Source organism: Equus przewalskii, chromosome 1 (assembly GCF_037783145.1).
Source record: "Equus przewalskii isolate Varuska chromosome 1, EquPr2, whole genome shotgun sequence".
NCBI lineage: Eukaryota > Metazoa > Chordata > Mammalia > Perissodactyla > Equidae > Equus > Equus przewalskii.
In genome coordinates, this window is record NC_091831.1 from 183,739,231 (window position 1) to 183,753,483 (window position 14,253).

At 35.7% G+C, this 14,253-nt stretch overlaps 1 protein-coding gene across 13 annotated transcripts in view; it reads left to right on the forward strand.

Annotated features, from left to right (window-relative positions):
• ATL1 (atlastin GTPase 1) overlaps positions 1-14,253 on the forward strand; it is an 84,450-nt gene that overhangs the window by 35,535 nt on the left and 34,662 nt on the right. For all 13 annotated transcript variants that reach the window (XM_070588835.1, XM_070588817.1, XM_070588833.1 and 10 more), the window contains 3 exons: positions 11,475-11,722; positions 13,203-13,337; positions 13,788-13,892. In XM_070588835.1, the coding sequence (XP_070444936.1) occupies positions 11,690-11,722; positions 13,203-13,337; positions 13,788-13,892 (273 nt within the window). In that variant the 5' untranslated portion in view covers positions 11,475-11,689. The remainder of the gene's footprint in view (positions 1-11,474; positions 11,723-13,202; positions 13,338-13,787; positions 13,893-14,253) is intronic.

Consider the following 14,253-nt stretch of genomic DNA (forward strand, 5'->3'; position numbering starts at 1 on the left):
CAATCCTTTCAGATCTGTGTGTGTCTTGCTCTGCCCGATCTGGTCCCTTGTAACCTTCTGAACTTGCTCCATCTGTACTATACTCCTTGCTGTTCCTCAAACATGCCAAACATACTCTCCTACATGCTTTTTTCCCAGTAATAGCATACTATACACACTGTTTTCTACCTTGAGTTATTTTTTGTAATATATTTTGGCAGTTGTTTCAAATGAACTTTCTTATTCTACCTTATATTTCATAGATTGATGAACAATAGTTTATTAGCCAGCCCCTGTTGATGGGCATTTATAGTGCTTCTGGTATTTTGGATGTATATGAGTATATCTGCAGGGTGAATTATTTGAAATAGCATTGCTGGGTTAGGAAGTATGTGCATTTGTATTTTTGATAATTATTTGTCAAATTGCTGCGCAAAGATGCTGTATCCATTTTAATTCCCACCTGCAGTGCCCGGGGATACAGATTCACATCCCGACCAATGAAAGGAAATATCACACTTCTGATCTTTGTAAATTTGATATATAAACAAAATATTAGTATATTTTTTCATTTTTTATTTGCATGAGAATGAATATCTTTCCATATTTGTGGAACCATTTGGTATTGTGTTTTTTGTCAGTTGCTTGTTTGTGTCCTTTGCCCCCTTTTCCTATTTCACATTTAGGTCTAAGATTTATTCAGAATCGATTTTTATTTATGTTGAGAGCTGGGGGTGAAGGTTCATCTTTTCCCCCACATGAATATCCTGTTGACTTAGCATCATTTATTGAAAAGATCATCCTTTCTTCATTTATTGCGGTGGCACCTTTGTTGTAAGTCAGGTGATTATGTATGTGTAGGTCTGTTTCTGAAATCTCTAGTCTTGTCTGTCTACTTGTCTGTCCTGTGACAATGTCGCTTGTCTTAATTACTGTAGATTTTAAATATCTATGGGTGTCTGTTAGTGTAAATTCCCCAACTCTCATCTTCTTTAGGATTGTCTCTGTTATTCTTGCCTCTCTGCCTTTCCATGTGAGCTTGTTAATCTGTATAAGAAGGATTATTACAAGATTGAAATAAATTTGTTAATTTGTACAAGAGAGATTGCTGAGAATTTGATTCGTATTATAACCAATCTATGGATCAATGGAAAGTATTGATTTATATAGTCTTCTAGTCTGAGAACATATGTATACTTCTTTCAGTTATGTTTGGTATTTTTCTGTAGAATTCTTAAATATCTTTCATTGGATTTCAGTGGTGCATCGGAGGCAGCTCATACTGGTTCATGAGAGCTGATCAGGTGCATCTCTCCCAGCTGCACATTCAGTGAGTCACATTCGTAGATTGAAATGGGCCATTGTAGTAGTATTTATATCACAAAAATTGGCAAATGCTGCAAATCAGGATTTTTTCCACACCTACCCTCTGCTAAGAGCTGGTTGTTAAATATTTACCAGCATATCACTTAGATGTATTACTAGATCTATCAGGTTTATAATGATATCTAAATGGTATTTTTATTATTAAAAAAATTAAGGTATAATATATATGTATACAGTAAAATTAATGTGTTTATTTTCCATCCATGTATTTTCCTTGGTGAAGTGTTGATTCAAATCTTTTACTCATTTTTTTAATTGGGTTATTTATTTCATTATTATCGAGTTTTGAGAGTTCTTTATAAATTCTTTATACAAATCCTTTATCAGATATATGATATGCAAGTATTTTTTCCAAGTCTATGGCTTATCTTTTCATTGTTATAACATGTCTTTTAAAGAGTAGATGTTCTTAATTTGGTGAAGTCTAATTTATACTTTTTTTATGGGTGCTATGGTCTGAATGTTTGTGTCTCCCCAAAATTCAACTGTCGAAATCCTAATGCCCAATTAATGAGGCCTTTGGGAAGTGCTTAGGTCATGAGAGTAGAGCCCTCATTAATGGGATTAGTTCTTTTATAAAGAGACCCCACAGAACTCCCTAGCCCCTTCCACCATGTGAGGAGTCTGTGATTTGGGAGAGGGTGGCACCCTGATCTTGGACTTCCAGCCTCCAGAACTGTGAAAAATAAATTTCTGTTGTTTACCAGCTACCCAGTCTGTGGGTATTTTGTTATAGCAGCCCAAACAGACTAAGACAATGGGTCATGCTTTAAGCATTATATCTAGGAAAGCATTGCCTAATCCAAGGTCATAAAGACTTTCTTCTGTGTTTTCTTCCAAGCATTTTATAGTTTTAGGTTTTACCTTTAGATTTATGATCCATTTTGAGTTAATATTTTATATAGAGTGTGATATATTGAGGTTTATTTTTTTGTGTACAGATATCCAATTGTTCCAGAACCATTTGTTGTGAAGACTCTTCTTTCTCCATTGAATTGCTTTAGCACCTTTGTCACAAATCAGTTGACCATCCAAGAGAAATGAAAACATACGTCAATAGAAAAACTTGTACATAAATGTTCACAACAGCTTTATTCATTATTACCAAAAAGTGGAAACAACCCAAATGCCTCTCAACTGATGAACAGATAAACAAAATGTGATATGTCCATAAAATAGAATATTATTTGGCCATAAGAGGAATGAAGTACCAATACATACTACAACATGGATGAACTTTATGCTAAGTGAAAGAAGACAGTCAGAAAAGACTGCATGTTTTATGATTCCATTTACATGAAATATCCAGAATAGGCAAACCTCTAGTAAAACTAGTGATTGCGCAGGGCTAGAGGTGGGTAAGGGAGAATGACTGCTAAAGGGTATGGATATTTTTGGGGGTGATCAAAATGTCATAAAACTAATCATAGTGATGGTTACACAACTCTGCAACTATACTAAAATCCATCAAATGGAGTTTGATGTTAAATGGGTGAATTATATCCCAGTTAAACTCTTACCAAAAAATTGACCAAGAAAAAATCGATTGACTATATATTGGTGTTTTTTGAAATTTCATTTTGTGATTGTTTGTTGCAAGAATACAAAAATAAAATAAAATTTAAAAATCAAGCTCGTATCCAGAAGCTTTGCTAAATTCACTTATTAATAGTCATCTGTGTATTCTTTTGGATTTTCTATGTACACAATCCTGTCATCTGTGGATAATGATATTTGATTTCTTGTTGCCATTTTACTTTTTATTTATTTTTCTTGCCTTATTGCACTTGCTAAGACTTCCAGTGTAATGCTGATTAGAAGTAGTGATAGTTGATATCCATGTCAGATTCCTGATTTCAGGGAAAACTTTCAGCGTTTCAACAGTAAGTATAATATTAGCTGTATTTGTAGATACCATTTATCAAATCAAGGAATTTTCCTTTTATTCCTAATTTGCTGAGAGTCTTTTTTTAATCAGAAATGAGTGTTGCATTTTCATACATGCTTTTATGCATCTATTGAAATTATCATGTTTTTCTCTTTTATTTAATGTAGTCGATTACATTAATTGACTTTTTTAAAAAAAGATTGGCCCTGAGCTAACATCTATTGCCAATCTTCTCTTTTCTTTTTCCTTCTTCTCCCCAAAGCCCCCCAATAGTTGTATATTCCAGTTGTCCCTCTAGTTATTCTACATATGATGCCACCTCATCATGGTTTGATGAGCGGTGCTGGGTCCACACCCAGGATCCGAACCGGCCCGAACCCTGGGCCACCAAAGCAGAACGCGTGAACTTCATGACTCAGCCACGGGGCCAGCTCCTTAATTGACTTTTGAATGTTAAACTTACCTTGAATTCCTATAATAAACACCATGTAGTTGTGATGTATTATATTTTTTATCTCTGGATTTGATTTGCTATGTATTTTTTAAAACTTTTGAATTTGTCTTTTTGAGGGACACTGGCCTTTAGTTGTCCTTTTTGAAATGTCCTTGTCAATGTTTGGTATCAGAGTTATTCTGATATCATAAAATAAGTTGAGAATGATCCCTCATTTTCTGTTCTCTAGAGGAGTTGGTGGAAGGTGGCTGTTATTTTTTCTCTAAATATTTGGAAGAATTCACCGGGGAGAACAACTGAGCATGAAATTGTTTCTGTTTGCTTTTTTTCCATAAAGGCTTTAAAGTATGAATTTAACTTATTTTAAAAATATAAGATAGTTCATATTTTCTATTTATTCTTGTTTTTTATAAGTGGTGTTTTTCTTTGAATTTGTCCATTTCATCAAAATTATAAGATTTATTGGCATAAAATTATTCATAGTATCCTCATTATCTTTTAAATATCTGTAGGATCTACAGTGATATCCCTTTTTCATGTCTAGTATTGGTAATTTTGTGTTTTTTTCTCTTCTGTTTTCTTTGATTAAGCATAGATTATTAAATTAACCTTGTTGATCTTCTCTATTTCTAGTTCATTGATTTCTGATATGATCTTTATTATTTCCTACCTTTTCATTTCTTAGCATTTAATTTGCTGTTCTTTTTCTCACTTCTTGAGATGGATATTAGATTATGATTTTTCAAATGTCTTTTCTAGTAAATGCATTTCAATGTGTAAATTTCCTCTAAGCAATTTCTGGTATGTTATATTTTCAGTATTTCTGTCGAATAAGATACTACATGCTAACATATTGTTTCTAATTGTTTATGTGAGACGAGTCAAAATAGCAAGATCAATAATAATTAGAAGATAAGACTGCTTGCCCTGCTCTATATAATGTCTTTTCATAAAGCTATTTTAAGATTGTATAGTATTGCTGCCTCAGTTTGTAGGTAGACAAATTGATGACTGGATCAGAACATTCATTAGATCATTTAGTTTACAACATTTGCTAATTTCCATTATGATTTCTTTTTTTGCCCATAGATTATTTAGAAATTTATTGCTTAATATACAAACACGTAGGAATTTTCTAAATATCTTCTTGTTTATTGAATTCTAGTTTAATTTCTATATTGTCAGAGAACATATTTTGCATTATTTTAATACTTTGAAGTTTGATGAGATCTGATTTATGAACCAGTACATGATCTCTTTGGTAAATGTCCCATATGAACTTTAAAAGAATGTGTGATTCTGCAATTATTAGTTGTCAGAGCAATCAGCTTGGCTAATAATACCGTTCAAATCTTCTATATCTTTACTTACTTTTTATCTGGAATTTTAGAAAATGGAGAAAAATTCCTAGAAAAATACAATGTATTAAAAGTTTCTCAAGAAGGAATGCAAAACCTTTTCAGTACTAATGTAACTATAGCATCATAAGTATTAATGAAATTGAGGTAGCAGTTAAGAATCATCTCACAAAGAAAACATTAGGCACAGAGTTTTACAGGCAAGTTCTACCAAAATTTCAAAGAACTATTCACTCTAAAATTTTAGTACAAACTCTTTCTGAGGATAGAAAAGGAAGAATTTGCTAATTCATTTTATAAAGCAAATGTAACTTTGATAATAAAACCAGCCAAAGACAAAATGAGAAAGGAAAATCACAGACTCAACTCATTATGAATATAGATGCCCGATTCCTAAACAAAATTTTAGCAAACTGAATCCAAAAATATATAAATAAGATACTGCACCCTGAGAATGTTAGATTCATGCAAAAATGCAAAGATACATTACTCACTACATTAACAGATTAGAGGTGAAAAACATCGTGTCAGTGGAAGCAGAAAAGACATTTGATGAAACTCATTTCCCATTTATGATTTTTAAAACCTCATAGTAAACTAGAAGTAGAAGAGAACTTCCTTAATCTGATAAGATAAAGTGTATGGACCAAACCAGACCAATCTATGACAAATATGCCCTCAAATATTGGAAACATTCACATCAGGAAGTTGTGCCCACTGAAATCAGAAATTATGTCCACTGTTACTTCCATTCAGCATTACACTGAATGTCCAATAATACAAGTAAGAGAAAAGAAATACGTAAGGATTAAAAAGGTGGAAATAAAACTGTCGTTATTTGTGGAAATTATTTCTATTTCTACGTTAAAGAAACTCAAAAGTATCTACACAAAGTTTACAGGAAATAATAGTTTAACAAGTGTTCCCATATGAGATTAATATTTTAAGGTCAATTACATTTCTTTAGCCAAGCAACAATTATAAAACATTATTAAAACAACAACAAAGAAACCAGTTATAGTTAACAACAAAAACTAAGATATTAACAATAAATGTAACAAACCTCCTCTCCCCACCACTGCAAATTATAAAAACTATGTTGAAGGGGATTAAAGGCCAAAAATAGATGGAGAGATATCTTCTGTTTATGGATTGGAAGACAGTACATAACAGTATTGATGCCTTCCAAATTGGTCTATAAATATTTAATGTAACTTCAAAAAATTCGACTAACATATTGATTCTGATATTTATATGGAAAGAGTCAAAATAGCCAAGACTAATAATAATTAGAATAAGAGAGGCTGGCCATACTGTATGTGATGACTTTTTATAAAGCTATTTTGCTTAAGATAGTGTACTGATATAGACAAATTGGTGACTGGATTAGAATTGAGAGCTCAGAAACAAAGTTATACATATATACATACATACATTATATACGTACATATATATATTACATATATACATATATCTAAAATATGTATACATATAAAACATGAATATACACATATAACATATGTGAGTGTGTATATGCATACAATAGCCAGCCCTGCTGATTTAGTGGTTAAGATTTGGAACTCGCACCACGTGACCCAGGTTTGTTTCCCGGTCAGGGCACCACACCACCTGTCTGTCAGTTCTCATACTGTGGCAGCTGCGTGCTGCTGTGAAGCTGAAAGCTATGCCACTGGGATTTCAAATACCAGCAGAGTCACCCATGGTGGACAGGTTTCAGTGGAGCTTCCAGACTAGACAGATTAGGAAGAAGGACCTGGCCACCCACTTCTGAAAAAATTGGCCATGAAAATCCTATGAACAGCAGTGGAGCATTGTCTGATAGAGTGCTGGAAGGTGAGAGAATGGCGCAAAAAGACCGGACAGGGTTCCCCTCTGCTGTCCATAGGGTCGCTAACAACAACGAATGTGTATATACATGTGTGTATAACTCTTATTTATGACAAAGATCACATGGCAGACCACTTGGAAGATGGGGCTTTGATAAATAGAAATTTTGGTACTTATACAGAAAAAGTCAAATTGGATTTCTCTCTTCTTGTACAAATATCAACTACTGATGGATTAAGAACTTAAATATCTCAAGCAAAACTTAAAAACTACAAGGATATATATGAATGCCTTTCATATCTTATGTCAGGAATAATTTCTTAAATATGACATACAAAATGCTAATCATAAAATAATAAAATCTATTACATTAAATGAGTTACTCTTCATCAATAATAGCTTAAGGAAAGAAAAAGCAAGCTCTAAACCAGAAGATTGTTGCCATACACATAACTAACAAAGGACTAGCATTAAAACATATAAAGAACACTACGCATCAGTAAGGAAAAGGCAACCTGATAGAAAAATGAGCAGAAGGCATGTGCTCACCTCATTAGCATTTAGAGAAATGTGTATCAAGACCCCAGTGAGAGACCATTTTATACCTATGCAACTGACAAAAATTAAGAAGTCAGAGAAAACCAAGTGTCAGAAAGGATACAGATCAATAGGATGTCTAATAAATTGCTGCAAGTGGATGGGGAGTGAAAAATTGTTACAGCTACTTAGAAAAACATTTTTTGCATTGTGTTGTAAAGTTGAATGTTTGAAAAAATTGCAACCCAGGAATTCCGTTCAGATTGCCTCTTCCATTTATGTAATTTGCTGCAACAATCTTAGAGAATTATTTCAGTCTAGAAAATTATGATCTAGTTTTCGGCTCCAAAGATGTTTTTCCATCCAAAATATTATGTCTATCTGGGGTCCCTGATTCCCCTGAGTTGTGTACTCAGATCATAACTATCCCAGAGGCAGAAGCTTCATCAAAGAAAATGTATGCTTGTCATCCTCAAAAAGGCCTCTGTGTGAGGCTGAAATTAGGTGGGCTGGCAGCACTGGAATCAAATTTGAATAGGTAGTAATAAATAATAGCAGTATTAATAGCAGTCACCATCGGTCAGCACACAGTTTGACAGACTCTTTGGTTTTCGTTTAATGACATTACTTCATTTCATTGTCACAAAGCCTCTCTGACGTGGGCACAATTTTTGATCCCCTTTTTCAGATAGAGGATAGTAAGCCAATTTCCACAACTTCATATACATGCAAGTTGTAAAGTGGGATTTAAACAAAGACTCTCTGACTCCAGCATATGGCAATATAGAAGCTATTATCTTTTCAATATAAAATCAATTTTTCTTAACTTTGCAGAGAGAACAACTCTGATTCATGGCCATAGGCAATGGTTCTGTTATCTCCAGATGCTTTGTACTGTTGTTCAGAAAGTATTGGTGTGTGTCTCTGTCTGGCTGCACACCCAGCTGGGTGAGCAGTGCGGGATAGGTTGCGGAGAGACCAAAGAAAAGACCTGGAGACAGCGAACGAGACATACAGGTTTTTTGGGGGTTACTTGCAGGGGGGTCCAATGGCGGCTGGCTGGACAGCAGTGTGCACCCGCAATCGCAGGCAGGAGGGCTTTTCCTATATAAGCAGGGGACACAAAGCCTATGTGCTTGCCAGGAGGCTGTCCTTGGTACCACCGGCGTTCCCAGGAACAGTCGCTCACATGGAGGGGCTCTCTGTCCCTTTAAGACGGGATATTCTTTAAGTGAGATAAGGTAAGATCTGGGCTGGCCAGGCCCTGGGTTGTTACAAGTCCCTGCAGCTGGGTGTCCTGCCCAGAGGGAGCCAGAAGGACATGTGGTTGTAATGGGCTTGTGGGCTTTTGCTGAGCAAGCAAGGCCCAGGCCGCATAGTCTCCATTAGTGAAAAGCTAGAATTATGTGTTAGATCTGCAATATTTCAATAGCACTACCTTATAGATGAACAGCAATGTCTATAGATATAGTATGTGATCTGAAGCCTCATTTAAAATTATGCCAAGAGATAGGATTGCCTTGTTTTTCTCTCATTATAAGACTGCTTATCAAATAGACATAATGAAAGAGGTCTATTTAAATATATTTTCAAAAATTTAGATGAAAGGTTAAGAGGCCAGTTTGTCTTAAAATTAATATTACTAAGGGTTGATTTGAGGCTAGGCCATATATCTGATCTGAGGAATTAATTGGTATGTGTTTTGACTTTCTGTTCTTCTGATACAAAGCAAATGAGCTCATTTATGTGTTGTTTAATAGTTGGTTTCCACTAAAGAAACAGAATATTATAGTAGAAAGGTCTGGGATGAAAGTTTAGGTACCTGGGATCTAATCCCAAATTGACAGTTACTATGTGAACTTGGATATATCACTTCCTAGTGGGTGGGTTCTTGGGAAAGTTACTTAATCCAATTCTTAATTTTCTCGTGTGTCAAAAATACAGATAATAATAAATACTTTGCTGTAATGTTAAAAGGAATAAACAAATAACACAAGAAAACATCTATGGTAGATTGCCTGATATAGAAATTCCATTTTATTTTCAAGGTCAGCTCCATCTTTGGCTTTAGTTTTCTAAGTCTATAATAATACTAATAGCATTTACCATGTACCAGCCACTGTTGTGTGTGTGTTCCATGCATATGTTAACTCACCACAACCTTATGAGGCAGACACAGAGAGGCTAAACAACTTGCCTCAGGAAACTCAGCTAAGAAATGGGGAAGCCTAGATTCAAACCTCAGCAGTCTTGCTCCAGAGCCTGTGTTTTTAACCCCGCGCTGTACTGCCTTTCTAAAGGAAGGGGTTGTAGGCTATATCAGTTATTTATTGGCTGTTATGCTGCATAATAAACACTCACAAAACCTCAGGGGCATAGAACAATAAGCATTCATTGATCCCATGTTGAAATAGTTGTTAGGCGTCTCTGTGGATCTTGGCTGGGCTCCGTCACACGGCTGGGTGGTGGCTTGCTGCGGGGCTTGGTTGTAACTGGGCCGTTTGCCTCTGCTGGAGTGTCTCATCCTGCAGCAGACTAGTCTGGGAATGTTCTTGTGGTGAATGGCACAGGCAAAAGAGCAAAATGGAAACACATAAGTGCTTTTTCAAGCCTGTGCTGTGTCACCTCTGCTAAAGCAAATCACATGGCTGACCCCAGAGTCAGAGGGGGAAGACATTACAAAGTTGCATTACAAGGGCAGTGGATATAAGAACGTGTCGCTTGATGCATTAGAGTTGTTTTGTAATACACCACAAATGCCAAGAGCTAGGGTTCTAAAATTCTTATATATTAAAGATGAGTTCTAAAAGTTGACCTCTGTCAAAAATAGCGTTTCTGACAATTAAATGGAAAACTCAGAAAACATGCATATGCATACACAATCACACTCACACACAAATTTTTAGTAAATAGGCAGAAACTTTTTCCAGGAACACTTGGTTCCATCTGTGATCCCCAGGTGGTGGTGGTGATGATGATAGCTAACCTTAATGAGGTCACTACGTGCCAGGCGCTGTTCTCAGCACTTTACACGCAGTAACTCCCTTAATCCCTACAACACCGCCAGTAAATAGGTACTATTAGCAGTTTCCATTTTACAGATGAAGAAACTGAGAGATTTAGTAATTTCCCGGGGTCACCCAGCTTTTTTGTAAGATCCCCACATAAAGTAATTTTCAAAAGTTTATTATTTTTTTACTGAATTAATGTCCATACCTCTCTTGCCATGGATTTGAAGGGCCTCTGTAATCTGGCCCTACCTGATTTAATCATCTGTAACTTCCATTGCTACAAGGTATAATGTTAGATTTTGTAGATGGGATGCATGTGTTGGAGGGAGCTGAACTAGGTGCTTTAGAGATTTTTTCCAGTTTTGAGAATACAGTCGTGTGTCGTTTAACAACAGGGATACGTTCTAAGAAATGTGTCCTTAAGTGATTTCGTCATTGTGTGAACATCACAGAGTGACTTACACACACCTAGATTGTACAGCCTACTATGCACCAGGCTCTTTGGTACTAATCTTAGGGGAACACTGTCGTGTATGTGGTCTGTTGGTGACTGAGACATCATTATGCGACATATGACTGGATGTGATTTTGAGTACCTCTTTGCATTTCCTCTTATGTATGTTTGGCTTTAAAAAGTGTCGCAAGGATCCTTCAGGTGAGTAACTAAACTTATTTCTAGGGGATGAAGAAAGTGTGAACTAGGCCGTTTTCTTCCTCTGCTCCAAAAGCAGAGTGCTTTGCTTTGATTTTCCTTCTCGTTCAGCAGACAGTGATCTCTGCACTACTTAGAGCTTTCTTGAAAACGAAGTTCTATTTGATTCAGTCACATGATCAGAAAGACAAGATGTAAATCTTTTTGAAATATGTGTAAATAACATTAATATATGTCTTCAAAATGAGCATTTCTGATTCCACTGTGCTCCTGTTTCAGATGTTTGAGAGTTGAGAGTTACATACACATTTCTTGGTATTTTGAGATGATTAGCTAAACAAATTGCTGTTTTATTCAATAGGTGGGTTTTCAGAAAAGACATATGAATGGAGCTCAGAAGAGGAGGAGCCAGTGAAAAAGGCAGGACCAGTCCAAGTCCTCATTGTCAAAGATGACCATTCCTTTGAGTTAGATGAAACCGCATTAAATCGGATCCTTCTCTCAGAGGCTGTCAGGGACAAGGAGGTTGTTGCTGTGTCTGTCGCTGGAGCATTTAGAAAAGGAAAGTCATTCCTGATGGACTTCATGTTGAGATACATGTACAGCCAGGTATGTAAGAGGGGCTTGAAAAAGTTTTATTTTTTGTTTGCTTCTGTCACTGTTTTTATTCAGTAGTGTCCATATTTCCATTTCCATTATTATGTGCCCTAAATATGAGGTGGTTAAAAAACGTTATGATATAACCGTTCCAACTTTGGTGCTTTGGGCACAAAACTACATAGGCCACTTTTGCCTGAATCCACTTTTGCCCAAATCTTATCAAGTATATCTCGCTATTATCCCAGAAAGTGCTCTCGGAGTTCTCATTTGAGACAACAGTGTGGCACAGGAATGAGACTGTCGGGGACCTAGGATAAACCGAAAGCAGGAGGATCAATAGGAGACTAGAGCTGGAGAGAGAAGGTTGGGAATGAAGAGCATACCAGTAGTTTTTTCTACCCTGTTACCTATAGTAATTCTGATGTGAGTATGGATGTTGAGGCAGAATAGACAGGCTACCCAAAGAAACTTTGTATTACGCATTTTATATTATGTATTTGTATTAAGTATTTATACCATAATTATCCATTTTGGATTGATTTTTTATAGTTGGGGTATTTTTGAACAATTTTGTAATGTTAACTAACATCTATCTCTAGCCTCAGTTGGAGCAAATCAAGAATAGAACTACTAAAATCCTTCAGGCTTTGAAAGCAAACAAAACTCTTACCATTCTCTATTTCTAGTATACCAACATTAGTATGCTACTTAACACGGGTGGGGAAAATTGGATGAACAAAATTAGTATACTTTCCATTCTTTGGGATTATACAGTTTTAGGCATAGTCATAGTTTTAACTGTGAAGTAAACGTTAGAATGAAATACTCGATAACACTTGTCCTGTTGCTTGTGTTAAATAACATTTGCCGAGATTAAAGTGTAACAGATTTGTTTTGTTTTTGTTTTTCTACACCTCCCAGTAGCTACCTCTTCTCCTGCTATTCACTTCCTCCTCCCCATAATACCAAAGCATTTGTGTATATTATCATTCTGTATATCCTGACAGAATCTGCTCTCTCACACTTTTATTTCTTTGTTTCTGGAATGCCCTCCCCAATTTTACTCACCTGGAAAATTCCGAAACATTCTTAAAGTCTTAGCTCAAGCATCACCTCTCCTATGAAGTCTTACCTGACAGCTAGTTATTTCTTTTCCTATGCTTCCATTTATGGCTAATGTACACTCCCATTTTGGCGTGCATATATTTCATCATAATGGTTTGTTAGCATGTCTATCTCCCTGTTAGGCTGTTGGCTTCCCCTGGTCTGGAATGATATCTTTGTATCTCCAGGACCTGGCATAAAATGTGGCAGATTGTTGGTCCTCTGTAATTATTTTCTGGATGAATAAAATAATTGTATCAATACAGCAGGTGTGCATATGTTGTTTCCTTTTGAGTAGAGTTGGAGAGGGATACAAATTGGAATGGATGAGTGGAAAAAACTATACTACATATCCAGGTCCATATCAGACTTTCTTAATTTATAGGAATCAGTTGATTGGATTGGAGATTACAATGAACCATTGACTGGTTTTTCATGGAGAGGTGGGTCTGAACGAGAAACCACAGGAATCCAAATATGGAGTGAAGTCTTCCTTATCAATAAACCTGATGGTAAAAAGGTATGATGCGAACTTCTTAAAGAAAGTTGCGTTTCCCTTGGAATCGTTATCACTTTTTGGGATCCTCAAAAATGTTCTTTTGAAAACTAATTTGACGTGAAGATTGAAAGGGAACTGGGTAGCATCCTATTGCGCGTTCTCTGGTCCTCTGTCTGGAGATCAGGGTAGGTGAAATCATAGGGACAGCAGATCACCAAGCTAACCTCTATACTTGTTTGTTTCAGTGCTGTTTCTGTTATGTGGGATTACCAGTGAAAATTAATCATTACAGTATTCAGCAGCTGATTAATATTTTTATTTTCTATGACATTCATGGCACATGTAAAAACTTACCTATTAAGGAATCCCTGGTAGTGGCTTGCTTTAGTTCTTAATAGCGTTAACCTTGTGGTGACCCCAGGCCGCTGCGTATTCTGTAACATGTATCTAATGGGCTCTACCTGTCTGTAGGTTGCCGTGCTCCTGATGGATACTCAGGGAACCTTTGACAGCCAGTCAACTCTGAGAGATTCGGCCACAGTGTTTGCCCTTAGCACAATGATCAGCTCAATACAGGTATGGAATAAAATAAATCCATTTCAATGGATGTTCCTTTAACTAAAAATTATAAATATATGTATTTCTACATATGTGTGGCAGTGAGACAAACAATAGAAATGGCAAATCATGTATATTATTTGACTCAATTAGCATACTAGTTCTTATGTTTCTATATGAGTACAATTGTTTTTGTTACTGTAATCTAATTTCTGATCGGTTTTCAATTGCCTGCTTTAGTCAGAAAAGGTTATCTTATTAATAATTTTTTCTGCTTAAAGCCTACAATAAACTCAACAATATTAAATCTCATAATGTATGCAGATACATTGGGACCATCTATTGTAAGTTATGTTTAATGAAATAAGATTTATAAATG